Source organism: Neofelis nebulosa, chromosome 2 (assembly GCF_028018385.1).
Source record: "Neofelis nebulosa isolate mNeoNeb1 chromosome 2, mNeoNeb1.pri, whole genome shotgun sequence".
Taxonomy (NCBI): domain Eukaryota; kingdom Metazoa; phylum Chordata; class Mammalia; order Carnivora; family Felidae; genus Neofelis; species Neofelis nebulosa.
The window spans coordinates 123,662,602-123,690,515 of NC_080783.1; the positions used below are offsets into that span (position 1 = coordinate 123,662,602).

Here is a 27,914-nt window from a genome sequence, read left to right on the forward strand (position 1 = left end):
GTTCTTTGATCATAAACAACAGCAATGGAGTCTGGCTTGCTTCAGAAAAAGCTAATTTATTGGAAGCAGATGCTGCGGCATCAAAGGGAAGGCTGAACCACAAGGCCTTGAAAAGGACGGGAACAAAGGAAGTGCCACAGATCCCAGAAGCAGGGATTATAGACAGTCACCACTGTTCCAAAGTAGCTGCCCGACCGCTTTCCAGCTCTTAGGCTGTGTCGCTCACATTCCGATTCCCCAGAGACAGACTGACGAGCTCAGCTTGGGTCACAGGCTCACTTCTTGGCCACAACACAACACACCTACCCTGACAGACTCTCAACAAGACAGCTTCCAAGGGGAGGGGTGTTCCTCCAAAGAAAAATAACAGAGGAACTGGGGTGACATTCCCAAAGAATTAAGAAGGGGGTTCTGGACAAAAAAAAAAAAAATGAGGTGTCTACTACAGATCCTGAAAAAACAGCTGAGGATCATTAAGGAGAAAGTGCATTTTCCCGGGGTTTTGCCTAGGAAACAAAGTCAGGCAGCATCCTGTCAAGGGGTGGGCCGGTAGAGGAGGTTTGGGAGATGGGAGGTTGAGAAAGAAGGTACCAGATGGCACCTCATATCAGGTTGCACGCCACAGAGTCCTCCCCTGGCCTCATTCGCTGACTCATCCATAGCCTTCAGAGAGATAAGGTAACCAACCACTAAATAAATAAGCCACCAAGCTAGTGAGAAGTGGCAGAGGAAACCGAAAAGGAATGTATTCATTCCACCAACAGTTATGTATAAATACATTCATCTAAGGAAGAAGGCTGACTGAAGCGTCCCCCTGCTTTGGGAGGATGAAGGAAGGGGTAAGTGATAACCCATCGATGAGATTCCGGATGTCAGAAGAGAAAGCCAGGAAAATAAGCTGACAGACTACAGGCAGGAAGCAGCCAGAGCCCTGCCAGAGTCACTTCTCTGGCTCCTGAAGATCTATCCGTTAGAATAGCACTGTAGGTTCCTTCCTGGACAGGCAACTTCCTTCACCATATGCTAATTCAATGCTTCATTTCTTACAGGAAGAATATTTCAATGTGGGTTGCAGTGTCTTAAGAAATCCACAGTGCCTGGAAGAATGTAGACATCACAAACGAAAGAACTAAAGATAAAAAAAAAAAGTGCACAGAGCTGGACTTTGGGGGTGGGGGATGCGGATGGAAAGCCTTCGCTTGCCTCCTTGCAACTTTGTTTCACTGGAATAGAACTCAAGATTCTCTGCGCAATTTCAAGGCGTCAGTCTGACAGTTTCCGAAGGTCTTATTCCCCTTCCCCCTTCCCCACTCCCCACCCCCAGCTTTTTCACGGAAGACTTCTTTCGTTGCGCTGAGATGAAAATTTTTGGTGCAAAGAAGAGTGGCATTGACTCTAAGGAAAGGAGCTCAGACATGGAACTGTGACGTGTAATGTGTCAAAGCTTCAAAACGCCACTGCCAGAACCCAGGGATGTCTGTTTGCAGAGAGGCAGTGGGGAAAATTGCGGCCACTTCCAGCTGCACGTGTTGCTTCCACGTGAAGCAAGCTGATGAATTTACAATAAGAACTTGAGCAAATATAGGAACGTGTGAAGGAAAAGCAGCAGCATGTTCCTTAAAGAGGAAACTCTTACTACTACCGCGTTACAATACTTTCCTTACTGGTCTTTGCCACCTAGATCACTTTTTCCACCTTAGTCCATTTCACACCCGCTCTCAGATGGATCTACCAAAGCCCCTCCCTAAACACTTAGCGTGCCTACCCTCCTAAATCATTCTAAACTTAGCCCAATCTCCCTGAATTTTTCCTTGATGATTTTTGTCATATCTGTGCACCATCCAAGTTGTTACTTCCTTCTTTCTTTAATGTTTTTTAAATTTATTTTGGGAAGGGAGAGGGGCAGAGAGAGGGAGCGAGAGAGAATCCCTAGCAGGCTCCGCACTGTCAGCGCGGAGCCCGACACAGGGCTCGATCTCACCAACCACGAGATCGTGACCTGAACTGAAATCAAGAGTCAGACGCTTCACCAACTGAGTCACCCGGCCGCCCCCAAATTACTGCTTCCTGAATATTAAGTTGCCTCATTTTCTTTACTTTGCTTCATTGTGAGGAATATTATCACTACCGTTTAAATATTTCCAAGGTGCGTTAATATAAATGCCTAACTGATAAACTCTAAAATGGCCATCACATGCCACCAAAGACCATCTCGTGCATCCCCTAGTGGCACCGCACTGTCCTGGGCTGCTCCTAAGCACCCTTCATTCATACCCCCTGCACTCAGGCCGAAGCGGGCAATTCGCCGTTTCCCCCACACGCATCACTCGCTCCGATGTTTGTCCCACCATCCAACTCTACCTCTCTCATCACACTAATCATTCAAGCCCCAGCCCTCCACAGCCAACCCCCTCTTGAGATTTTCCCAGACTCCCACAGCCTGAAAGGATCTTGGCTCCCTGAGCTCTCTCGCTGCACTTGGAGCACCTAGGACTTCTCACTTCGGACTCTAGGTTGGCCTCTTCGAAATACAACGTTTTGGTAGACACCGTTTCTTTTAGAACATCCGCAGGCTTCCTTAGACCAGAGGTCATATAAGCTGATGAATTTACAATAGACCAGAGGTTTGTCAGTGTATTTTTAGGCTTCTTCTTTTTTTTTTTTAATTATTTTGTTTTAATGTTTATTTATTCTTTGAGAGAGAAAAAGAGCATGAGCAGGGAGGGGCAGAGAGAGACACAGAATCTGAAACAGGCTCCAGGCTCTGAGCTGTCAGCACAGAGCCAGACATAGAGCTCAAATTCACAAACTGCGAGATCATGACCCGAGCCAAAGTTGGATGCTTAACCAAGGGGGCCACCTGCCAAGGCGATAGGGTAGCCTGTGGCTACCAGAACTGGGTTCTAGTTCTATGCACATCCTGCAAAGACAGTGTGATGGTTAATTTCATGTGTCAACCAGACCAGGAACAGGGTACCCACGCATTTGGCCAAACATTATTCTGAGTATGTCTTGAGGGTGTTCTGTAAGGAATTAACATTTCAGTTGGCAGACTGAGTAAAGCAGATTACCCCCCTAATGTGGGTGGGCCTCATCCAAGCAGTTGAAGATCTGACTAGAACAAAAGGCTGGAGTAAGAGAGACCTCCTCTCACCTGCCTGCCTTGAGCTGAGACACCGGTCTTTCCCTGCCTTCAGATTTCACCTGAAAAATCAGCTCTGTTTCCATCTTAAGCCTGCCAGCTTTCGGACTGGAACTACATCATTGACTTTGCGACTGCAGACTACAGATCCTGAGACTTGTCAACCTCCACAATCACGCAGGCTGATTCCTTATAATATATATAGATGTACATCCCTTTGTTCTGCTTTAGAATGTAAAGGTTCTAAAGATTTTGTTCCCCGTCTTTGAGGTCCCTGTCAAAACTTAGAAGCAACAAGAAAAGTCACATTAAAATTATGCCAGATTAGGGGCACCTGGGTGGCTCAGTCTGTGGAGCATCTGACTCTTGATTTCAGCTCAGGTCATGATTCCATGGTCGTGAGATCGACCTGCACAGGGCTTCATGCTGGGTGTGAGCCTGCTTAAGATTCTCAATCTCTCTCTCTCTCTCTCTCTCTCTCTCTCTCTCTCAAAAAAAAACAAAACAAAACAAAACAAAAACATTATGCCAGATTATTATTCTGTAATTTTAAAAAATTTTCCCTAATTCAGGTGATGAAAATGGGGATCATCTATGAGATACGATAAATATTCGGACTCATAAATTAGACCTGAATGGGTTATGTTCTCTCCTTTCCCGACCCCCTAGAAAAGTGAAAACAAAAATGAGTAGGCTATTCCCACAGGGCCCTACAGAAACAATCAATTATCCTTTGTGTTTGCCCCCGCCTCCTGTGTCACGGTCCCTTCTCTTGCACCATACATGTCTACACAAGCAGGTGTGCATGGCTTCCTCTCACCAGCAAACACCAGGAGCTAAAAAATGATGAAAGGAAGCTACTACTGCCTGAATGCTGCAGATAAAACATTGAAAGTGGAGAGCCCAGCAACCTGTGACCATGGAGATGAGTTGTAATCAGCAAACCAAGGCCTCGCCTTCCATCTTTCTCTGGGCATCCAAGAAATGGTTGGTTTAGAAACCCTGAGCCCACACACTATTTTCCAGCAACAACCACATAGCAACAGAATTAATACATCACAAGCTCAGCAGTCAAACACTGCTCACGGCCTGCTTATCAAAACCAAAGTTTAGATACCAGGTACACCACAGTTCTTTTTCCAACACTAGGGCAGACTTGATGCCCCGAAGTACTTCCTCCACTGAAACTAAAGCACAGGATAAAATACATAAGCATCTTTTTAAAAACAGGTTGCTTAGCTCGCACAAAAGAAAAAGCGTCGACAAAGGCCAAAATGAAGTGAATTCAAGAGCCCTGGGAAATAAAGATGCCAAGACCATCTCTGGCCCCGAGTTTCTGTTTCAACAGCTGCAAAGTCTCAAAGTTGATGAAGTAAAGCATGAAATCCCACTAAGGTAAAGAGTGTATGAGGAAACCCTTACCCAAACCTGGTGTCCCCTCCCAAGGGCTGCACTCTCAAGGTAGGACTAGAGAGGAAATAAACCCATCATAAGAAAGGGGGCAACAGGGAAATGGACATGTTTTGATCTTGAGGTTGGGGGGGGGGGGTCCAGGTGGAATCTCCCCTGGGAACTTGTAAAGCCAGGCTTGAAATGGGTTTGCTGTCTGAATTAATACTCTGCGGTGGTGCCTTGAGATGATTGATTTGCAGACGTCAAAGTAAACCCTCGCCGGAGAAACAAAACCTCAACTCAGGACACAAGGCACTTCCACAATTTTCCACGGGAAATGAGAAGCTTACGGTAAGAAAAGAGAAAGAAATCACACAACACACAAGGAAACAAGACACTAAGACAAATAGGCAGAGAGTTCCACAGGTAGCAAAATCAGATCACAGAGAGTTCAAGGACTGAGATTAGGCAACACAGAATGCAAGCTTTTTCGATGCCACCGTCCCTTGCCTTTCTCCCGTCTCCGTACGTAAACCTCCATCAATGTTCTGTCTCTCCGCACCTTTCTACTTCTTCCGAGTCTCTACTCTTGCTTTTCAACTTTTTCGACCTCTCTTTCTCCACAGGCACTGGAAGGACACAAAGCACTACTACAAACATGTCCAAATCTTTCCACGAAGGAAGAAAGGAAAGAGAAAAGAAAATTCGTCCCCCCCCACGCCACCACTTTTCCTCTACCACTCTTGTAGGTGGGCTTCCTGAAGAGCAGCTACAGTGACTCCCCCACTGCCCAGTCACCCCTAAACTGCAGCCCAGCTTCCACATGCCCCCCCCACCACGCTTCTGAAACAGCCCTTACCCTGATGTCCTGAGTTACCACATCACCAAATGCAGTCAACTTTTATCTCACCTGCTCCTGCTGAGGTATGTGCACTTTGACTAAGTCCTTCCTTTCAGAAACTTTCTTCCTCCTCCAGCCTCTATGACATCACTCTCTTCTGATTTGTCTCTTACCTCTCTGGTCATGTCCGACTAGTCTCCTTTGAGTGTTACGTCTCCTCTGCTCCCTTCTTAAAATGTAGCTGCTTTAAAGTTTTGATTCTTGGGGTGCCTGGGTGGCCTAGTCAGTTGAGCATTTGACTCTTGATTTTGGCTTAGGTCATGATCCCAGGGTCGTGGGATCAGAGCTCCGCTCAGCGTGGAGCCTGCTTAAGATTCTCTCTCTCCCTCTGCCCCCCTCCCCCACTTGTGCACTCTTTCTCAAAAAAATAAAAATAAATAAATAAAAATAAAAATAAAATAAAGTTTCCATTCTCAACACTTTTCACATCCTCCCTGGCCATATCATCCACTCTCAGGGCTCAAAACAGCAGTCCATCTCTGGGGCACACATAACCTGGCAATATAAGACATCTTTCCAGAAGACGTTCCAACATGAATAGTTTCAAGAGGATCCATTTCCAGATCCTCAATTACCATGTGTTTTCCTTCCTAGAATCAATCTGCCTGAGAATACGTGACACCTTGATGACAGGCGTCTTCCTTCATAAGTTCCTTCTTGCTTATCCTAAATCTGATAAGGGCACATTTCTTCAGAGTTTATGTAAAAATCTCTGGGCCAGCAACTTGAAAAGTTGCTGTAGGAAAGAACAACCTGATGGCTGCCAGAGGGGAAGGGGTTGGGGGATAGGTAAGATGGGTGAAGGGGAGTGGGAGGTATAGGCTTCCAGTTATGGAATAAGTCACCGCATGAAAGGTACAGCAGAAGGAATATAGTCAGTCAATGGTATTGTAATAACGTTGTATGGTGACAGACAGTAGCTACACTTGTGGTGAGCATGGCATCACGGTTAGACTTGTCACATCACTATGTTGTACACCTGAAAGCAATCTAAGATTATGTGTCAACTAAACTTCAATTAAAAAAAAATGCCATAGGTACTGAGACTACCTACAAGGACTATAATATAGTGAATGACTATAATATGGGTAATAAATGCTCTTATAAGTTAGAAGGGTTCCAACCCTGCTTTCAATAAAATTGAACAGGGGCTCCTGGGTGGCTCAGTCAGCTCAGGTCATGATCTCGCGGTTCGTTGGTTTGAGCCCCCTGTGGGGCTTTGTGATTACAGCTCAGAGCCTGGAGCCTGCTTCAGATTCTGTGTCTCCCTCCCTCTCTCTCTCTCTCTGCCTGTCCACCGCTCATGCTCTATCTCTCTCAAAAATAAATAAACATTGGGGCGCCTGAGTGGCGCAGTCGGTTAAGCGTCCGACTTCAGCCAGGTCACGATCTCGCGGTCCGTGAGTTCGAGCCCCACGTCAGGCTCTGGGCTGATGGCTCGGAGCCTGGAGCCTGTTTCCGATTCTGTGTCTCCCTCTCTCTCTGCCCCTTTCCCGTTCATGCTCTGTCTCTCTCTGTCCCAAAAATAAATAAAAAACGTTGAAAAAAAAAATTTTAAATAAATAAATAAATAAATAAATAAACATTAAAAAATAAAATAAAAATATTGGGGCACCTGGGTGGCTCAGTCGGTTAAGCGTCCGACTCTTATTTCGGCTCAGGTCATGATCTCACGGTTTGTGAGTTCAAGCCCTTCACTGGGCTCTGCACTGACAGTGTGGAGCCTGTTTGATATTCTCTCTCTCGCCCTCTCTCTCTGCCCTGCTCTCTCTCTCTCTCTCTCTCTCTCAAAAGTAAATAAACATCTAAAAAAGTAAAATAATGGGGTGCTTGGGTGGCTCAGTCGGTTAAGCGGCCAACTTCGGCTCAGGTCATGATCTCACAGTCCATGAGTTCGAGTCCCGCATCGGGCTCTGTGCTGACAGCTCAGAGCCTGGAGCCTATTTCAGATTCTGTGTCTGCCTCTCTCTCTGACCCTCCCCTGTTCATGCTCTGTCTCTGTCTGTCTCAAAAATACATAAACATTAAAAAAAAAACCTCTTAATTTCAAATAAATAAATAAATAAATAAATAAATATAAATAAATAAAAAAGTAAAAAGTAAAATAATAATAAAATAAATAAAATTGAAGAAAGACCAAATGGAGTTGTCAGCCTATTGATCATTTGATGATAGTTTTTGATGATACATCTATATGTGAATTGGGGCTTCTAATTCAGAAGGGGGTTGAAGAACTAATTGGCAGTTGCTATAACAACTTCTTCCATCCTCATTCACTTATTTATCCAACCAGTGTTTCTCAGCATTCATATCAAAGCAAGGAAAAATATTAAGACAGTTTATGCTGAGCCCTGTGTTGTTCTAGCAATAAGGAATATTCATCCGTGGATACGTAAACTAGTAGGAGAAAAATCCCAGCCCCCCCCCAACCTCATTAAAAGATGCAGTTCCAGTAATATTTTACGTTTGTGCTTAATGATTGTGTATTTAAACTATAATTGTGTGTTAATCAGTAATCAATTGTGCACTAAGAATAATTAATGATAGCTCAAGCGAGAATAAATTAATTAACATTTAGAGCCTTAGGGTCTCAGGAGGCAAAATTTCTTTTAATAAACATATAGTAATATTTGCTCCGACAAGTATAAAAGGACATTCAAGAAAAATCTTTCAAGCATAAAAATTACTTTAGGATTACATCGCATGGAAAGATAGAATGGAAATACAAGTTCAAGGAGAAAAAGGAAAGTTGTGAAACCTTTACTCTGTTGAAGATGAGCTTGTTTATACATTTTTTAAATGGATGATGAATATGTAAAAATATTGAATCTTTATGTTGTATACTTGAAACTCATATAATGTATGTCAATTGCACCTCAATAAAAATTTATCTTGAATTAAGTTTTCTGAATTAATTTAAAAATTGAGAGATTGTCATGCACTAGACCTGATGAAACATTTCATATTGTCATTTCAAGTGTTAAACCTGAGACATAAAAAGAAATGGGTGATGGTCGGTAGCAAATGACACTGGCACTAAGTTTCTAGTGGATGCATTAAAATGAGGGATGTGACCGTTTTTTATGTCGATATTTAAAATACATTAGAAATGACATCTTTTGCAAATATTCTAACTTATAATAAAGAAATTTATATGTCAACTTAAAAATATGTGAGGGTATGGGACACCTGGGTGGCTCAGTCTGTTAGGCGTCCGACTTCAGGTCAGGTCATGATCTCACAGTTCGTGAGTTCGAGCCCCGCGTCAGGCTCTGTGCTGACAGCTCAGAGCCTGGAACCTGCTTCGGATTCTGTGTCTCCCTCTCTCTCTGCTCCTCCCCTACTCACGCTCTGTCTCTCTCTCTCTCAAAAGTAAATAAACATTTAAAATATTAATAAAATTTTAAAAATGTGAGGGTAAATACCGTAAAATTCCATTTATATGATGTTACAGAAGAGGGAAAATTAATCTATCATGAAAAAATCAGAACAGCGGTTGCCTCTAGAAGGGACGGGGGCACAGACTGACTGCAAAAGAGTTCAAGGGACCTCTTTGTCATAAACGCAAAAGCATTTATCAAACATCATCGAATGGGGTACTTAAAAACGTGTACATTTCACTGAGGCAAATTTTACTTCAAGCAAAAAAGAAAAACTACTAATATAGGTAGTGTCATGCATGCCAAAAAATTTAGAGGTGAAATGTATTGGTGTCAAACATGTATTTGGAAATGTACAAAAAATAAAATAGATTGAAAATGGACAGATGTAGAGATAAGTAATGTAACTAAAGCAAAATGTTTATGGGAGAATCTAGGTGGTGTGTGTATGTTGCTCACTGCTCAAGTATTTCAACTTTTCTGTATGTTGAAAATATTCACAGTAAAATATTGGGCAAAGTGTACAAATGAGAATATTTTTTTCATAATTCTTTGAGGGACATGTGGGCAAAAGTTTGAGACCACTGGTTTCTATTAGCACCATTTGCTAATGAATCTCTAACTTCAACAGCCCAAACCTCTCTCCAGAATCCCAATAATCTTTCCATCTTCTCCTGGACCACTCCATCTGGATTTCCCATCAGATCTAAAACTCAACAGATCCAAATATGAATTTACTGTCTTCCTGTGTCAGTTAGAAATATCATCAAGTGACAGAATGTAACAAACAAAACGAGGGCGATTTTTCTTACATAACAAGAGATCTGGAGGTGGACGGCTGCTGGCGTTGGCTCAGCAACTCAACGATCTCCTGGCAGGTCTGCCATTCACTTGGCCTTTCCTCATAGCCACAAAGTGTTCTACTGCTCCAGGCATCATGTCTGAGTTCAAGATAGGAAAAAGGGGAAGGAAGCAATGCCAGTGACAATTGAACTTTTATTAACACAACTTCAGATTTTCCAGAAGCCTCCAGCAGCCTTCCACATAAATACCATTAATCAGAACTGCAAAGGAAACCAGGAGGCAGGTACCCAGCTTCCCTGTCCTCTAAATTGGATGTAGGACTGGGTGACAGGAAAGCCCAGCTACCAGTATATATAACATTCTCCCCCAAACCTGTCCCACCTCCTATACTCCCTCTCTGAATTGATGGTCCCTGGACCTGATTAATTACCCAAGTAAGGAGCCCAGGAATCATCCTTACCTTTCTTTCCTCTCTACTCCTCATATTCACAGTCTTGATCTTTTCTCAGTCTTTGAGTCTCTCTCAGATCTGAGCCTCCTTCCTATATCCACTGCCACTGTCTTGGTTCAAGTTCTCATTTCTTCCCTGAACTGCTTAGTCTCAAGTCTTAACTTTAAACCATCTTCCATGTGGCCCCAGCTTGACCATTCTAAAAATAGACATCTAACCATCTTATCTCCTGCCTAGATCTTGTCTGTGGCTTTGCATAACACCTAGTTTAAAAGCTAACTTCCTGAGTATGTCATGTATTGTAGCCCCCCATTTTCGTATAATAATGGATTCTTGCAAATGTGTTATCAGTCACGGTGCCCCAGTCCTGTCAAGGGTCAGCTCCCCTAAGACACAACTTTATAGATGGCCGGGGGGGGGGGGGGGGGGGGGGGGGAGGTGGAGCTGGGAAAGTCGATATTCAAAATCTAAACCTGTTAGGCTAGGTAGGGAACCATCTGTCTGTAATACATGTGTGCTAAAATCATAGTATGAAGGAATAATACATTTACATGTTATTATAAGGATTCTGTTCTCAAGAGTTTTGAATCTATCATCTCTAAATGCATTTTGTCTTAGAGACTTAAAATTCAACCATATATTTAAATATAATATCGTTGCTGTTCATTCAGTTCAGATTTATTGAATGCCCACTAGGTACGAGACCCTACCCTTTAGTTCTTTTCCTTCATAATAGAGCAGAAATGAGAGACCTAGAACAGTGTTTGATGGAAGCCGTTTGCCTCTTTCTGCATACCTCATGACTCACATCTTTGTCTCTATTGCACTATTTGAGACTTATTACCAGAATCAGCACTTTTCTTTTTCTGGCTTCTTACTCATTTTCATAAATAAAATTCACTATTCAAACAAATGTCCAAAGACACAGATGGAGGCAAAGATGGCAACATGGTAGAAACCGGTTGATTGATAAGAGTGTGATGCGGTGATAGCTTAGCTTTAGAGAGTACTTACTCTGTGCCAGGCACTGTTCTAGGCACTTTACAAAGAGTAACTGAATCCTCACAACTCTATGAAGCAGGTGCTATGATCTTCATGTGGCAAATGAAGAAACTGAGACCCAAGGATACTTTTGGACCTTTGTCAGCTGAGAGCTATGCCCACCACCTCCCAGATTCACCTCCTGTCTGTTCCACTTGAGCTAACTACATTTCTCCTAGTTGGAGGTCGTGTGTGGCGGGGGGAGGGACTTTGGTCTCTCCAGCCCTGTGGTTTTGTACATGCTGTCCCATCTGCCTGGACTGCTCTTCCTTTGTGCTCACCTCATTCTTGGAGACCAGGTCAGGCCCACTCTCCTCTGTAAAGTCTTCCCTGTCTAATGAGGTGAGGTCCAGCTCTGCTGGCCAGCACCTTGCCCAACCTCCCCATCTTGCTGTAACTATGTGCTTACAGATGTCTCTCTACCACCAGAGAAGGTACTGCCAGGCCTGGCTGTCTCATTGTTGAGTCCCTGGGGCTTGCTACTATGCCTAGCCTATAATTGGCACTTCAAGTTTTGCTGAATTGATGCACAGGATTCCTGGATTTTACACTTTCTTGTCGCCCCCATACCGTCTGGCACCACATATTGCAGACTCTTAGTCAATGGGAGCGGGAGCCTGGTTTCCCTGCCAGCAGCCTAACTTAATAAAACAGAGCAACACAAAACCCGCCCCCCCCCTTTTTCTCCCGTGTCCACATCACAATTAATACCCCAGGATCTGAATTCCTTTCGAAGCCCTCCCACCAGTCGAATCCAGCGGGACCCGAGGGGTCTGACTGACTCCCCCCGATCAGTGCAGAAGGGGCAGGGTGGGGAGCCATCAGGGCGCAGGGTAACCGCATCCCGCGCCTTCTGCCAGTTCTTGCCTATTAAGGTAAGAGTTCTCGGAGGAGTGCGGGAGCGACCGAAGCGGGGGGATCCCCAGAAGGGGCCCCGCGGCCGGTGCGCTCGCCCGGCGCCGGGGGAGCACAGCCCGGGTACTGCCAGCTTCAGGGCGGCCCCGGGTCCTACTTTTCTCTTCTGCCCGAGGCCACCTTCCTAGGTTTCCACAGCCACCGGGGCCGCGTCCTCATTCTCAACCGCCACCGCAGGCCTCAAATGAGTCTCTGCACAGGGCACTGATTAAATGGGTCTCCTGTCTCCAGCGGACGCTCCTACCCGTCAGATGCCCGCAGAAGCACCGAGAGCGCTGCGCCCGCGGGGCCCCGCAACCGAGGGACGGTCCCGCGCTGCTGGGGCACAGCGGAGGACGCGTCCTTCCGGCCTTCGGCTCTCCGCCCCCTCTGCGCCCCCACCCCACGCCAGTTTCTCGGGGTCCCTTAGGGCCCGCTCCAGCCCCGCGCCGGGCGCAGGCCCCGCCCCGCCGCCCCGCCCCCCGCAGGCCCCGCCCACGGCCCCTCGCGCTCCGCCCCCTCCCCGCCGGCTCCCACCGCTCCCGGCGCTCCGATCGCGGGCCTGGGGACTCGGGATCCCGCCGCCGGGGCCGCAGCATGGGGCGCTTCCGCGGGGGCCTGCGATGCATCAAGTACCTGCTGCTCGGCTTCAACCTGCTCTTCTGGGTGAGACCCGGAGCCCGGAGGGCCGGGCAGGGGAGGGGCCGGGCGGGGGCGCGGGGCCAGGGTCCCTGGGGAGCTGGCCTTTGCGGCGTCCGAGCCGGGCTCCTGAAGGCTGGGTGTTCAAACAGGCGGAGGTGTGGAAGAGGCAGACAAAGAGGGAGGGGGGAGTAAAAGGGGAGGGATGGAGGGGAAGGAAGCACAGAGGGAGGGAGAGGTTGAGCAACAAGAAACGGTGAGAAGGTGGGGGACACCTTGTGGATCTTACCTTTGAGGAACCTCTGCCTCAGCTGGTGACTCCAGATGCGGGGACACCAGCCCCTCCTCACCTCACCTCCTGAGGAGTGGGTCCCCCCAGCCTCCAGGGCACTCACCCCTTCTTGCTCTCCCTTTCTACCGCAGCGGGGGCCTGGCCAGGGCGCTGGAAGAGAACCCCCCCTCCCCCCCCCCAAGCCCAGGATGGGGCTGCCGGGGGTGGTGCCCCAAAGGGCGTGTGTGGAGACACCACCTGGCGAGGATGGTTTTGTTTAGGAAATTGGGGGTAGGAGTGAAAATGGTATGGGGGGGGGGGGTCGTCCTTATTCTGGGTGTTAGAAGAGGGTACCACGGGCCGGGAGGGGGTGGTGGTGCTCTTCTGCGAAGCGTATGGACGGAAGAGAGGGGCTTGCAAAGGGCATCGGCATCTCCCCACAACCCCTAGCCCGCAGCCTCTGCTAAATACCACAGATGATCTCATTCAACTTTGCATTGAACCAGCATTCCCCGGATTAGTGGTTCACAGAGAGATAGGGCCATGCCCCTGGTCTCCTATATTATTGGGACGAGGTTAGGACCAGACCATCCCTAGATCCCCGGCTATCCTGTCTCGGGCCCTGGAGGACAAGGTCTAAAAATTGTTTTCTCTGCACGTTCCTGCTTGGGCTTTCTCAAGAAACTGTCAGTCAGTATAACTGCTCAGTTAGACCCTGGGGGAAAATAAAAATTTTGTTTTGGGTGAACAGGTTCTTAAAGCTGGGGTGGCGGGTTGTGGGGGGGTGGGGGGAGCAGCAGTGGCCTGGGTGCTTTGAAACAGTCAGGAAGGAAGAGGATGGTGATTGTCCTATGGGCTCTGGGGAGTTGGTCTTCCCATGGCTGCAACTAATTAATTATTGAGTGATGGGCTCTGCTCAGGTCTGCCAACCCATTAGCCCGGATGGCTGGGTGACTTCAGCAACTGCAGCCTCTCAGAAGACAAGTTACCAGGCTCAGCATCCTGCAGCAGGGGAAGGTGTGAAGGAGGCACCCCAAAGACAGCCCCTGAATTTTAAAAATACACATGGTTTTTGTATCCCAGGCATTTACACTCAGCCTACTGTAGGGAGGGACATTTCTAAAGGCCCTTTATGTTGTGCTTTTTAATAGTGTGGCTTAATTTCAAAAGCTGTTAATTATAGATGTCATGCTTGGGTGACACCCTTCGCTCTCGCTGCTTACAAATTCAAAACAAGTTTCATATCAGCCTTAGAAGGAATTCTCGGGCTGGGCTCAGTGCTTACTTAGTGCCTGATGTTATGCCAGCCCTTCCAGGGATAAGAGGAAGCATTTCTTGAATGTTTTCTGTGTGTCAGGACAATGCTAAGCACATTGCATTCATTATTACACTTAATCCTCACAACAGTCCTCACGTGTATAATATTGCTATCCCCATTTTTACAGTTGAAGAAAGAGGCTCAAATAGGTTGACTTGCCCAAGGTCAAATAGCTAGTGAGTGACAGAGGCAGGACTCGAACTCCTAAGCACTGTGGTACATCACACTCCTAAGCAGGGGTTCTCAAAGAGTGGTTCCTCGACCAGCAGCATCAGCGTTTCCTTAGAACTTGTCAGAAATGCATATTCTCAGCTCCATTCTAGGCCTGCTGAAGCAGGAACTCTGGGGGAGGGACCCAGCAATCTATTTTAGCAAGCCTTCTAGGTAATTCTGATGCATGCTTGAGTTTGAGAACCACTGTTAAACAGTTATTAAATAAGTATTATAAAGATCATTTATCACATATAAATATAAATTAATATGTATAATTTGTCAATATAAAATGCTGTTCCCTAAGTTTGCTAATGTTGTTAAGGAAACAAGCCCAATGCATATAGAATAAGTTAATAAGTATATAATCAAGCGAAAAGTTCACACTTCTGGCCATAAGCACAGTAAAGAAGGGAAGTAGGAACGAAGTGATGTTTGAGCGTCTACCATGTGTTAGCTACTGGGGTCAGTCGTGACCTTTTATATGTATGATCTAATTAAGGAGTTCAGAGAAAGGATCACAGCAATAGTGAGGAGTCAGGACTCTTGTCCTGAAGAATAGGGTGCTTAAGCTGAACCCCGAAGGACTGGTTGAATGAAGGTAGGCAAGGCAAGGGAGCGATGCCACCAGCCAATCTGACAAAGGGGTCAGGCTTGAGTGCAGAGATCCCAGGCAGAGTGTGCTTGAGTAAGCTATTCTCATCTCTAGGAGTCTGTTTTCTCGTCCATACTATTGAGGTAATGGGGTTGTCAGGAGGATTAAAAGGAAATGTGTAAAGCGCCTGACCTCCTCTTCCTATGAGTCTAGTACGTAGTAAGTGCTCAAAAAGCGTTGTTATTAGTGCAGACAGGAAGCATTCGATAAAAATTAGCTCTCTTTCCCGAGTCCTGTAATTTGGGGGAATAGCCTGTATGTTTGCCAAATGGCTTGCAGCTTGTCTTTGTTTTAGGATAACTACATGTTATCTTCTCAATTCGTACTCACGAATTTGGAGCGCTAGAACTCGGAGTGCTCGGAGAGCAGGAGTTTTTTGTTTGTTTGTTTTGTTTTTATGTCTTGTTCACAGTTGCACCTCCAGTGCCTAGAACAGAACCCAGCACGCAGGAGCCACTCAGTGAATAGTCTGTAGAATGAATTCATGAATCTGCAGGTTAGAGGACGTGGTACAAATAACCTTTCCAGTTTGTACAGATAATCAATGATCGACTTTATCTGGACGACCGAGCCTATCTCTTCCTGCTCATTACCTGCCAATTTGTTCTCTCTTGGGCAGATTGAGCCCAGGACAGGGGCAGGGATGGGTGCGGGTGGTATGGGGTCTTCCTCTCTCCATGGGAGGGTGGGGACTGTGGGTCTCGGAGCAGCAGCAGTTACAAGAGGCCTTCCCAGGTCCTCTACACGCACAACCACAGGGAAACGGCCAGCTGAAACCAGTACATAATGATTTAGGGGAAAATGAGTATTTGGGATAAATTATCTAGATGTCTACCTTCACTGTAACTGAGGGAACCTGATTCCAGAAAAGCCCCACCCTAGTTTCTGAAGTTGTTTTTCCTGGTTAGAGGGGTTTGTGGAGAGGTTGGGGAATGGGCAGAGGGTGGGGGCCAGTTTTCCTGGAAGGCTGGGCTTTAACTGTGATATTCAAGTGTAATATTGCCACACACTGTTGGATGTTTGGGTGTCTGCCCCTCTGAGATAGAAGGTCCCCCTTGGGGACTACACTCTCTTTCCTATCAGGCCTTCAACAGAAGGCAGGCAAGGAGGTAGGGGTGGGTGTGTTCTGTGATCTGCAATTTGACAAATCAATTTGCAGCCTCCTCTGGCAGTTTGGTTTAAGTAAGCCTCCCCAGGCTGTGCTCCTGATTTTATAAACATTCAGCTAGATCCTGCCAGAGCCAGCACAGCACTGCCTGGCCCAGGGCCGCTGACTGTATTCACCACTGAATTTTTAAAAACAGAAGTACAGCCTAGCCATGAACCCCACCAAATTCATGTCTGTTATCATGGTCGATGTCTAACATGGAACCCCTCCCAACATCTGTCATGTCTAAATTCGGACACTGCAATCAGATAGCACAGTATATTCCCATGCCTTTCACTGAAATCACCTTTATTTTTTTCTTCTGTTGCATAGCAATATAAACAAAACATCACAGTCCACCACACTGCATATGTTAGTTTCAAGAAAAACCTGGGCGCTGTTTATTCCTTGGTTTATTGTTGTACGCTCAGCGTTTTCCTATCATTGTGCTATACCGAGCAACTTGGTGTTAGCGACCGACAGGAAGCAGGACTGCTCATTGTTGAAAGTCACATGCCATATATGGCTTGTCTGAAGTTTCTCTCCTTTCCTTCTTACCACTATTCATGCAGCTTTGGGGTTTCAGTCGGTGATGTCTAGCAGGTGCTGTTGGGAAAGACTGTGTCCCGTGGGCTGGGGAGTAAAACATATTTGACCCTACTGAAGCTTACACAGGTTGCCTCCTCCACTTTGTCAAATTTAATTCAAACAGCGACTTCAGAGCTACCACCTGTTCAGAACACTGGTTTAGAAAAATACCTGAAGAAAGTATTCTTTGGAGTCCACCCAAAAGCTAGACCACCCCAGAAGGCAGACAGGGATTTCCTTGGCCTTCTGGTAGGATAGTCTTTGTTTCTGATTTCTGTCTAGGGGGGGAAGATAGCAGTGGAGGCCAGCCTCCCCTAATGTGGACAAGAGGGGCCTAGCGTTGCTGGAGGGGGCAAGGAGTCTATGACAGGGCCAGTGTGTGGAGGCTAGAGGTATAGTGCCAGTAGTCGGGTAGACCTCGGACAGGTCCAGGCAGTATGGCCATTCAAATCCAGGAACTCAAAGCCAGGAAGGTGGATACTGGCATCACACTGCCTGGGGTTGTTCTTGCCTGTATTATTTACTGACTAGGGGACCTTGGACAAGTTGTTCAACCTCTTTGAGCCTCAGTTTTCTCATCTATAAAATAGACATAATTGAGTACCAACATCCATCTGTGATTTTTGTGCAGATAAAATGAGTTACTATAGGCAAAATAGTAAGTATAGTACGTGTGCATAGGTAACACTCAATAACGTAAGCTATTAGCAGCAGTCATATTTAAGCATTAGAAGTACAAGTAGAAACCAGAATCCAAGAGGTTCATAAAGGTAAAGAGAAGTGGCAGATAGGTGGCCTAGGTCCAACCGACCAACTAAAAAGGTAAGAGTTTCATAGCTTCCGAAAGGCACGGAGTCCAAAGGACAGATGTCCTCCTCTGCAGTTACTCAGGAGACATATGCTGACGACCTACTGTGTGCCCGGCACCCTGCCAAGTGCTTGGGCATTCAAAAATGATTAAGACACAGTCCTTGACCTTGAGACGCTCATGCCTCTATGTTAGCGCTCCATTTTCCCTTTCACTGTGGCTTATTTCCTCTCTAGTGTCTTTGCTCCTCGAGGGCAGTGACTGTTTCTTGCTGGGATCCTCCTTTGTCTCTCCGCACCTAGAAGAGGTTCAGCGGTCACTGGCAAAGCTCTGGCCAACAGGACTACGTTCACTGATGGCAGCACAAGGGCTGCCTGTTTGTGCCCCGCTCTCCCTCTCTACTACCAAGGGGAAGGCTTTGAGAAGCGATGGGAAAGCCTTTGGTGATGGCCGCCCCTCTAACTTCAGTGTGTCTGCGAATCATTGGAAGATCTTGTCCAAATATCCACTTTGCTCAGTAGGTCTGCATCTCTAACAAGCCTCCCAGTGATGCTGATGCTGCTGGTCTAGGGAATATGCTTTGGTTTAGATGTGGCCTGAAGAGGTCAAAGACCTACTGGTGGCTCTCATTTCTGAACGGGGCAGAGAGTACCCTTTGTTTTGGCTTCCTTATGGCATTTCTCTTAAAAGACTTTTTTTTTTTTCACATTAAGACTTGATGGTTTCTAGAATTACCCAGTGACCATGTGTCCATCGTTCACTTCATTTCACTGTGCAATTCTAGAACATGCATGCAATATCCTTATGTCTCCAACCATGTGTGACAAAAAAGAACATAACCTCCATCCCCTACGTTAATATTGACCATTAACATCACAACAGGGCCGTTCTCCTGAAGTAAGTGATGCTGTACTGACCACTGAGGCAAATCACGTCACGGTTGCTAAAGAATTCGGAGAAGGAATTGAGGAAGAAGCAGGTAAAATGAGAATATCCAATTGGCTGAGAGCGTATCTTACAGATGAGTAAGGGTTACCTTGGCCGGCCTTTTTCATCCTTTTTGGATTTAACTGGACACGAAAATAATAATGCTAATTAACATTCATCTGATGTTTTAGTTTACAAAATGCTTTCGCATGCCTTATCCCATTTGATCACAAATTGCAACGGGCCCATGACATAATGTAATTATCCCCATTTTACAGATGTGGAAGCCGAGAGTCAGGTCCAGTATATGAGAGGCAGGAGAGAGGTTGAGAACATGACTGATCAGTTTAAGACAGAGGAAAAGCAAGATGGGAATTGAGAAAGAGAGAAATGTATCAAGAGACAGTTTTTAAACTTAATTTCAGAAGCAAAACCTTGAGGAAGAATAGTAAGCATTATATAAATGTAAGCTGTGTGCCGCTGCTTTCCTGAGCGCATTTTCTACATTAGCTCCTTAAATCCTCACTCCCATCTCCGAAATAGCAGCTATTGTTACCCCTAGTTTGCACAGGAGGAGACAGAGGTGCAGACACTTTAAGAGACTTGGCGGGGACTCCGAGCCAGCCAGCGACAGAGCCGGGTTTCCGTGTGTGGCCCCAGACTCTCTGGTGTCAACCACTCTAAGTCTGCAGACCAGCAGGAGAGAAAGTTGGAGCTGTGATGAACGTGTGCATTCCAATATGCTGACCATGCTACTAATCATATGCGGCGACTCAGATTTAAATTAGTTAGTATTAAAAGAGACTTAATATTCAGCTCCCCAGTCACAGTAGCCCCATGTCAAGTGCTTGATAACCATAGGGGGCTAGTGGCTACAATACTGGACAGCACAGAGAGGGAACATCTATATTCACATCACTGGGAAAAGTTCTATTGGATAGCTCCAGCCTAAGTATAGTTATTCTTTCTCTCTAAACCATTTTTTCTGTTTATCTCTCATTAGGTCTTATAAAACTAAAGAGAGAGGGGAAGTATAGTTTTTAGAAAGGGGCACTGACGTCTGGCGTATCGGATGATTGAGAAAACTCGAGGGGATTCTAGCTATCCTGGAAAGAGCATAGAGCTAAAATAAAAGTGAGGGGAGAGAGGTAGCAGAAGACTTAGTTATTGGTTCTATGGGACTGGTGTTTCCTACCTTGACTAGGATTCAGTTTTCAGTTTGACTGTATGTAGTAACTTTAGCACCTCTACCACCATAATGACACTAAGTGCCACTCCCACTCCCTCTCCTAAGTGTGAACCGTGAACTCATTTAACCTCTTAGGGAGGCACGGTTATTACCTCCACTTTGCAGATGAGGAAGCTGAGGGTTAGAGGGATCAGGTGTCTTGCTCAAGATCACAGACTAGTAAGTGACAGAGCCTGATTCCAATCTAGGATGCCTAGAACCTCCGCCTGTCGACACCGCAGCACCATATATATGGTGGACGTTTTTGTTATGATCCAGCCTGAGGGCATCACTATGCAGTCAGAATACTCAGAAGCGGTAAAATTTTCAAGAAGAATCGTTGGCAGTGTTCCCAAGTGCGTGCCAAGCCCCGTCCTCCCCATTGTAATGGTGGTTGGGAAAGAGTCAGCTTATAAACTGGGGCACGGAAGTTGGGCGAGGATGGCAAAGCCCCCTGTGGAGCAGGGCCTGGTGCCCTGAAAGTTGCTGTCACTCAGCCAGGAAGCCCATTTGCTCTCCCTGCACACGCTCGAATCTGTCCGGTCCCCTGTTAATGCCCCAGCGCTGTCTGCCTTCACGGCACAAATGGCTTCTGGCAAAATTGCTGTTAAGTAAAAGCTCTCTAGAACACCAAGCTGGACTTTCAGGATTTCTCCGGGATTCCATCCAAGCTAACTTTTTAATAAACCAAAGCTTTTAGGCTTGTTCCAGTCTGACCTGAGTTCTACCTGAAACATTTATTTCCTCCTGTTGTTTCTCTGTACCATCTAAAACTGGATGGAGAGCATTATCATTGATGGATATTTAAGAATCCTATGTATCTCAAGAATAATTCTTGAGATACCTTGAAAGATATTAGGCTCTAAAACAAATATTGCTTCATGCCCAGTCTTTGCTCATATAAAGCTTGATACAGATGAGATATCACAGTAGGCATTGGAGCCCTCAAGGTATATGTCTACTCAGAGGGCGAGCCTGGGATAAGAGCCAGCCAGGTGTTGTAAGGAGGAAGTCAGAGGATGTAGAAAAGGCCATTACTGTCCTCCTGGGAAGTCATCCGCTAGGTGAACTAAGGCAGACAGCGGATTTCATTCACTTCAGTGACTTGGTGGGTTGGATGTTAGTTCTGTATTTGATCTTCCCTTGATGAAGCCATCTGCTCACTGGAATCATTAGCCAGCAGTCTGTGATATTTGTGTTGCTGTCAAAGACAACTATACGGCCATCACCTTTCTCCTAATCCTTCCTGATCCTTCCCCCCTCCTCCTTTGCCCTGTATCTCTTTAGAGACAAGGCGTTGTGTAGAACCACTGAGTAAATGCAACACACTTTCCAGCACCTGTCTTGTATCTGCTTTGGGGTGGAGGAAAGCTCCACTCCAGGTTAGTTTCCTTCTCCTGTCCCTGGGGTGACCCAGCACTTCCACACTGCCTCCCACGCAATGCCATGCCGGCTGAGCCACACAAGTTAACTTCCTAATGACCTAAACAAGCACAAGAAGGTGTGTTTGGCTCAAATCTATAACCCGGCATTCTTTCCAGAGAGGACATGCTCCTGATTCTGTCGCGATGTTCATTGCAGAACATTACCATCAGTGCAGAGAATTCAACATGGATTGGTTTTAAAATATATCCTTACCCGGAGGCAGTCTTTTGGGAATTTCTGAAGCACGAGCTTGTTCTAATGAAACCGTTATGAGAAAAATAATAGGGAAAATCAGAAACCCTGGTATCTAACCGGCACGTTTCCAAGCTAATATACACTGCTGCAGCCCTGCCTCCCCGTTACACCTCACCTGCTCCGGATGTCAGGGCAAAGGCAGCGAGCTTCCTCAGGTCTCCTGTGGCCTTTGGCTCTTGGGTTTCTTCTGACAAAATCCTCGATTTTGAGAAAGTGCTGTCTGCCTCCTTTCACTGAATAAGAGGATGAAAATCTTGGGAGCTGGCTTTCCTCCTTGAGAAAATTAGTGTCACTGTCCAGAGCAAATGTGCTTCTGACGTTTGCCTGCTGAAAGGATGAAACTCCATTACCCTTATGGTATCATAATGTGGTTTGCAATCACACCAAAACTGTGAGTGCTCATTACGTGATTCCATCCGGGATGAGAACTGCCCCCAAGCTTAAAAGCTTTTAATGGAAACTCTGGGGTTCAAGTGTCATTTCCAGCTTTGCGTGACTTCATCCCCAAGAAGAGATTTGCAGATGAGCTGGGTTGTGGGTGCACATGGTGTTCACCCTGGAGAAGCAAGAATCCAAAAGTGCTTTTGTTCAGTCTTTCATTCGAGTCCTTGATTGCTGCTCTAATTGCATTCGTATGTCCCTGCCTATAAAAAGCATGTGGAGACGTACCCTGTGTCCGCGCATGAGGGGACAGAACACATCTGCACAGGCTTAGGAAACACGGAAGTGATATCTACCTGCGCTAGTTTTGGTTTGGTTTTCTGTGGGAAAGTGTTTTGCTGAGTATATTCAGCAGTGTGTTCACACAGTGCCTTCCAAGGTGTCTGCACAGCGTTTCCCAGGCTCAGATGTTTTTGAAAATAGTATTTTGCAAAGTATTCCCTTGGGGGGGCAATCATTCCTGTCAGCCTATCTTAGTCAAGTCAGGTTGCCATAAAAAAAAAAAAAATACCATAGATTGGCTTAAACAACAGAAATTTATTTCTCACAATTCTGGAGGCTTGGAAAGTCAAGATCAAGGTATTGGCCGATTGGGTTCTTGGTGAAAGCTTTCTTCCTGGAAATCAGATGGCTGCCTTCTCACTGTGTCCTCACATGGCAGAGAGAGAGAGAGACAGACAGAGAGGGAGAGTGCGGGCTCTAGGGTCTCTTATAAGGGAATCCCATCATGGGGTTCTCACCGTCATGACCCCATCTAAACCTAATCATCCCTCAAAGGCCGCACCTCCAAATACCATCACACTGCGGGTAGGGCTTCAGCATATGAATCTGGGTGGTGGTGGAGGACACAGTTCAGTCCACAGCACAGCCTAAATGGTAACCTTGTGAAGGCCCTCCACTCTTGCACTTAACAGATGTCTGTTGGGAGCCTGTTCTACAAGGCTGAGGGGTAAATCAACATACACCCTGTCCCTTCCCTCATGCAGCTCAGGCCTTAGTTTTTTTTCAATGCCAGAAATATTTACAACGGATTATGTTTTTAATGTTTATTTATTTTGAGAGAGACAGAGCGAGGACGGGCAGAGAGAGAGAGGGAGAGAGACAGAGAATCCCAAGCAGGCCCCGCCATGTCAGCAGAGACCACACGCGAGGCTCGATCCCAAGACTGTGAGACCATTGACTTGAGCCAAAATCAAGAGTCAGGCACTTAACCAACTGAGCTACCCAGGCACCTCTGAATTCCAGAAATATTTAAATAGAAGAGTTACATGAGACATGAAGGAAAATACATACGCAGGCCAGCGTAGGTTTCCCAGAGGAAGTGACAAGAGAGCTGATAGCTGGGGGTGGGGATGGGGGGCAAGTTGGGGAGCTCAGGGGAGGGGGAGGGGAGGAGAGGGGAGGAGAGCTTTCTAAGCTAAAGAAACAGCAAGGGAGTAAGCGGAGGCCCTCAAGTGTGAGGAGGAATTGAAACTGTGTCTCCCATATAGGTGAAAAAATATGTACTGAGAACTTCCCCAAGTGAAGCTTTTTTTTACCCAAATAGGGGGCTTTCTGCTGGGTTTAATTATCAGGTAGCAGAGTAGCATGTATTTGCTTTTTATGATCAAGGTTTGGCTGGCCGCCTCTGGGTGTGGGTGTGGGTGCGGGTGGGAAGCTGGGCAGCCCTGGGCACCAGGGTCTGGGGAGTGATCTTTGCATTTTCCCATCTCAGCACAGCCCGCTTTCCAACTTAGTGCCTTCCAAAGAACCATGTTTGTGATCCATGAAATCTTTGTTTTCTTTAAGTGAAAAAAATATGTCCTCAAGATGGAACATTTCATCAGCAATCCTAGGAAAGTAGAAATAAATACAGCAAAATAAAATTGAAATCCTTTGACAAGTTCTGCTTTGTGCCAGATGATCTGTTTCTGACAGATAGCCATTCCTTAAAGGAAACTTTTTGCTCATCTACTTTCTTAAATGCTTTCTGAGCAGGTCTGGAGACCTCTCCGCTGCTACTTCAGTTTTAGAGCACAAACTGCCTTCTCTAAAGACATATGCTTACAATTTGCAACTTTGTGTCCTGCAAACGCTCTGGATGGAGTATGGTTAGATACTGAAACCACTTGCCTGTGAAGATGCATAATATAGTTATATCTGGTGACCCCCTATTTAATGACATGGATGTATATGTCACTGTTCCCTTCACTGTTACCTTTTTTCCCCTATTTGATTCCTGTCCTCTTTTTAAATGGTGGGCACACATTTGCCCTCAAAATTCTGTTTCATCACATTCTCTGAGTTCGTAATGCACAGTTGGTCCTCAGAAAAGAAATGTGACACAAAGGATAATGATATCTGGCATATTCTCGTGGGCTGGTTCTGTGATTGAATTCTTACCTGCAAGGTTTGTGTCTGTTGTGGACCACCCGGTGGGAGCCAGCTTCTCCATGAGTCCCTGAGATCCTCCTGAGAAGGAACTGGGTCTTCCTTTCCTATGAATCTTTGGCTCCTGGCTCACAATAGATGTTCAATAAATGTTTAAGTGACCAACATCAAAGTCCCACTCATGCAGCTGTAGGAAAACATCCATTCCTAGAAAAAACAACAGCTCTAGTGAGAATTACTCCAGAGGCATGAGGATTGGTACAAGTCCTGGACTCAGGGGCAGCCCTCAGAAAAGTTCTTTAGTTAGGAGAGTGGATCCTCACCACTCAACTACATCCACTCTCTAGTGTCCCTGCTCCCTCCTTCAGCCATCGGGTCTTTATCTCTGGCTTCTCACTGTCTGGCACGAGGAAGCACTCATGCTCCTGATTGTTCCATCAAAATGAGTAGCTCCCGTCTCCCCTCCCCTCAAGGCCCTGCCATGGGCTTTCCAAGATGGCAGCCAACTAAGTAGAAGCCATGGGCCATGCATGGTCTGCCCCAATGTGCCTTTCCAGCCCCAGATTTCTCTCTCTGCCCAACACAGGTTCCAGGTAAGGAAGGAAAGCCTTACCCATGCTGTTCCCTCTGCCTGATATTTTCTCCCCCCTTCCAGTCCTCCCTAGCTCAGTGACTTGCAGCCCATTCTTCAAGGTGTAAATCAAAATCCCTTCTGCCGAACACCGGTTGTCATGCTTTGCTCTGCCCCCCAGGGCAGTGTGACGCTCTCCCATGAGCACACTTCCTGCATTACGTTGCATGTGTCCATTCATGGGATTATCTTCCGTGTGAGACTGTGAGTCCTGTCTTTCAGCATTGATTTCCTAAAGCCTAGCACATCCCCAACTGGGACCGCAGTTGATTCCTTGAAAGATGGGAGGAAGGGGAAGGAGGTGAGGGCAGGGGCAAGAGAAGGAAAGGGCGGCCTCATTCCTTGTTTGTTCCAACACTGGCTGAGGTGCATGTTGTGCCTGAGATTAAAAGGAGAAGAAAGAGTGGAAAAACGGAGGGGTTTGGGCCTAGAAGGGGTTAAAATTTAAGCTTAGTGGGCCTGAAGTCTTCTCCCACATCACTTAGTGAGATGTCTCTTCCCGGGTTTGGGACACACAGAGCAAGGGGACTCACTGACACCTGCTTGCTCTCTTTGCCCCTGGCCGCACTCGAGTTGGGGTGAAGTTTTTCAATTTAATTCAGTTTGTAGCATGAGTTAGATCAGTTAGAGTCCAGTGCTCAGAGTATTACAAGAGCCTTACCGGAATGGTGAGTTTGAAAAAACCAAAGGGCTACGTGGTCTGTGTTGATGTCACTTTCCAAAGCAGCGATCACTGTTGTCACGAGCAACCTCAGGCCTGACTGGTCCTCACCCACGTATTCCTGACATAGCCAGTGGCTATGTGCTGGGAGGATTCCCTCCACACAGTGATGACATTCAGTTAAGCCACAGTTTCCTTGACCCGGGAGGAAACCCGTGTGGTTTGGGGTTGGGGGCGTGGATGAGCAAGCCCAGATTTTTTTCTCCTTGCCCCGTGGCTTTAAATTGCAACTTCTCTTTTAATTTTCCATTATGCAGTGAATACATGTGTGCCAGAAGTGGACAAATGTGTTCCGTCTGGGAGGGTGATCCCAGACAGCAATAAATTAAAGTCTGTGTACGGACATGCCAAAAATGTGGCCGCGTGGTGGGGTGTCCCTGGGACCAGTCACCTCCTCCACAGTCTGCTTGGTGGCTGCAGGCCTTTGGCCTGACGCCTCTGTCAACAGATTTTGCTTTGTATTTGGAAACTGTCTTTCCATCAAGTCGCCGCAGAGGCAAGATGGGAGGGTTGCCTGTGAGGCTTTGCTGGGCACGTCTGTCCCAGGCAGCCTCAGGGAGCTTCTAGGACAGTGTCCTCCCAAGGGCATCATTCTCTTTCCTACACCAGAACAGCAATGACCTCAAAGCTGGTTCCCTCCCAAACTAAAGCACGGTCCAAGAAAATCCTCCCCGCTCTTTCAGGGTTGAGCAGATAAACTACCCTATAATGCTTTAAAAAAAAAAAAAAAGAAAGAAAGAAAGAAAAGAAACAACATTTTTAAGTTTACAAGAGTAATACATGCTTAATGCACACAACTTAGATGGTAGAGTGGGAAAAAAAAAAGCCACCCATAATCCCACCTTCAAAGATACATACTGTGACTGTTTTAGCATGACTTCTTTCAATATTTTTCCATGCCATGCTACCCTTTTAAACATGCAAAACCCCTTTTAAAGCTGTCAGACTCTGGGGTGGCTCAGTCAGTTAAGCGTCCGACTTCAGCTCAGGTCATGATCTCTTGGTCTTGGGAGTTGGAGCCCCACATCGGACTCTGTGCTGACAGCTCAGAGCCTGGAGCCTGCTTGGGATCTTATGTCTCCCTCTCTCTCTGCCCCTCCCCTGCTCACGGTCTGTCTTTCTCCATCTTCCAAAAATGAATAAATGCTATTAAAAAAAAATTAAAAAATAAAAAGCTGGCAGACTCCAGCTCCCTTAGCTGTCCCTCACATTATCCAATTAGTGCTTTCCCCTAAGTACTGGAAACTTTTACTTATTCCACATGAGAGAGTCCAGCTGGTGGAGCGCTAGTGCCTCTGACTCCCCATGCTCTTCTGAAGAAGCCGACCTCAGAGGGAAGTGGCCTGGAGACAAGGGAAGGACAAAGTCCTTACATAAGTCCAGCCAGAGAGCCCTAAACGGGAGCACCAGGTCCTTCAGCAGCAGCCCTGCGAATGGAGGGATGCTGCATCCAAAGGGCTCTGGTCTGACCCTGACTTTGATGCCCTTTTCCTTCGGAAAACCTCTACCGCCCTGACCGCATCCTGTCCTGTTGCTAGCATGTGTGTGTGCTCTTCCCTGTCGGGCTAGAAGCAGCCTCTGAACTGCTCATGTGATGATGGGCTCGGGCGCCCCCGCACCAACAAGAGGGGTTGGCTGACCCAGAAGGTGATCTTGACATCTGCTTGCTTCCCCACGAGCCTCGAGCCCAGCAGGTGCACAGCGAGTATCTGTTGATTGACTGATAGGACACAATTCGAGATGGGTGTTTGTGGCAGGAGTTGTGACAGTCCTGCGACAGGAGGAAAGACTCCCAGCATTGATGCGGAGCCTCACAGAAGCCCTCAGAGTGGCCGAGAGGAAGCAGGCGATGAGTCTACCAGCCGCTGCCTGCGCCAGCCACACGGCCTCTCCATGAGCCGCACAGTACACAGACCGTGCTTTTTCAGAAAATTATTTTTTCCTTTCTCACTTTCCATGGAAACTCAAAATAGCAACCAAAAAGAAAAAAAAAAAACCCAAAACAAAACAAAACAAAAAAACAGCTGAGCTCCCTCTCTGCCTGCAAAACCATCCCCAGGCCGTACTGTGATCATAGAGGCCCTGGTGGAGACAGGGTTCTAGATCCCTCTAAAAGACCTTTCTAACTAGGCACTGCACACTCATGAGGTGAAAGCGGGTTCTAAGGTGGTGTGCTTTCTTCCAGTTGAGAAAAGTGGGTTTCTTCCAGGTCTTAGAGCTCAGCTTGCTGTTGTGGTGACGGTCCCCTTTCACTGTGATGTCGGTGAGGAGGTGC

General features: G+C 46.6%; 1 protein-coding gene and 1 long non-coding RNA gene across 4 annotated transcripts in view; one reads left to right on the forward strand and one right to left on the reverse strand.

The window, feature by feature from the left end:
* Positions 1-12,524: 12,524 nt before the first annotated feature.
* The window catches only part of TSPAN2 (tetraspanin 2), a 57,648-nt gene continuing 42,258 nt past the window's right edge, over positions 12,525-27,914 (forward strand). For both annotated transcript variants that reach the window (XM_058716111.1, XM_058716112.1), the window contains exon 1: positions 12,525-12,671. In XM_058716111.1, coding sequence (XP_058572094.1) covers positions 12,603-12,671 — 69 coding nt within the window. In that variant the 5' untranslated portion in view covers positions 12,525-12,602. The remainder of the gene's footprint in view (positions 12,672-27,914) is intronic.
* LOC131504133 (uncharacterized) lies at positions 16,376-27,603 on the reverse strand. 2 transcript variants are annotated; one of them, XR_009257804.1, is made up of 5 exons: positions 25,580-27,603; positions 24,300-24,494; positions 21,592-21,803; positions 21,435-21,476; positions 16,376-17,939 (listed from the first exon to the last, which is right to left on the reverse strand). It is a non-coding gene; the product is annotated as an uncharacterized LOC131504133 (long non-coding RNA). The 2 variants fall into 2 exon arrangements; XR_009257805.1 differs by having other exon boundaries at positions 24,300-27,603.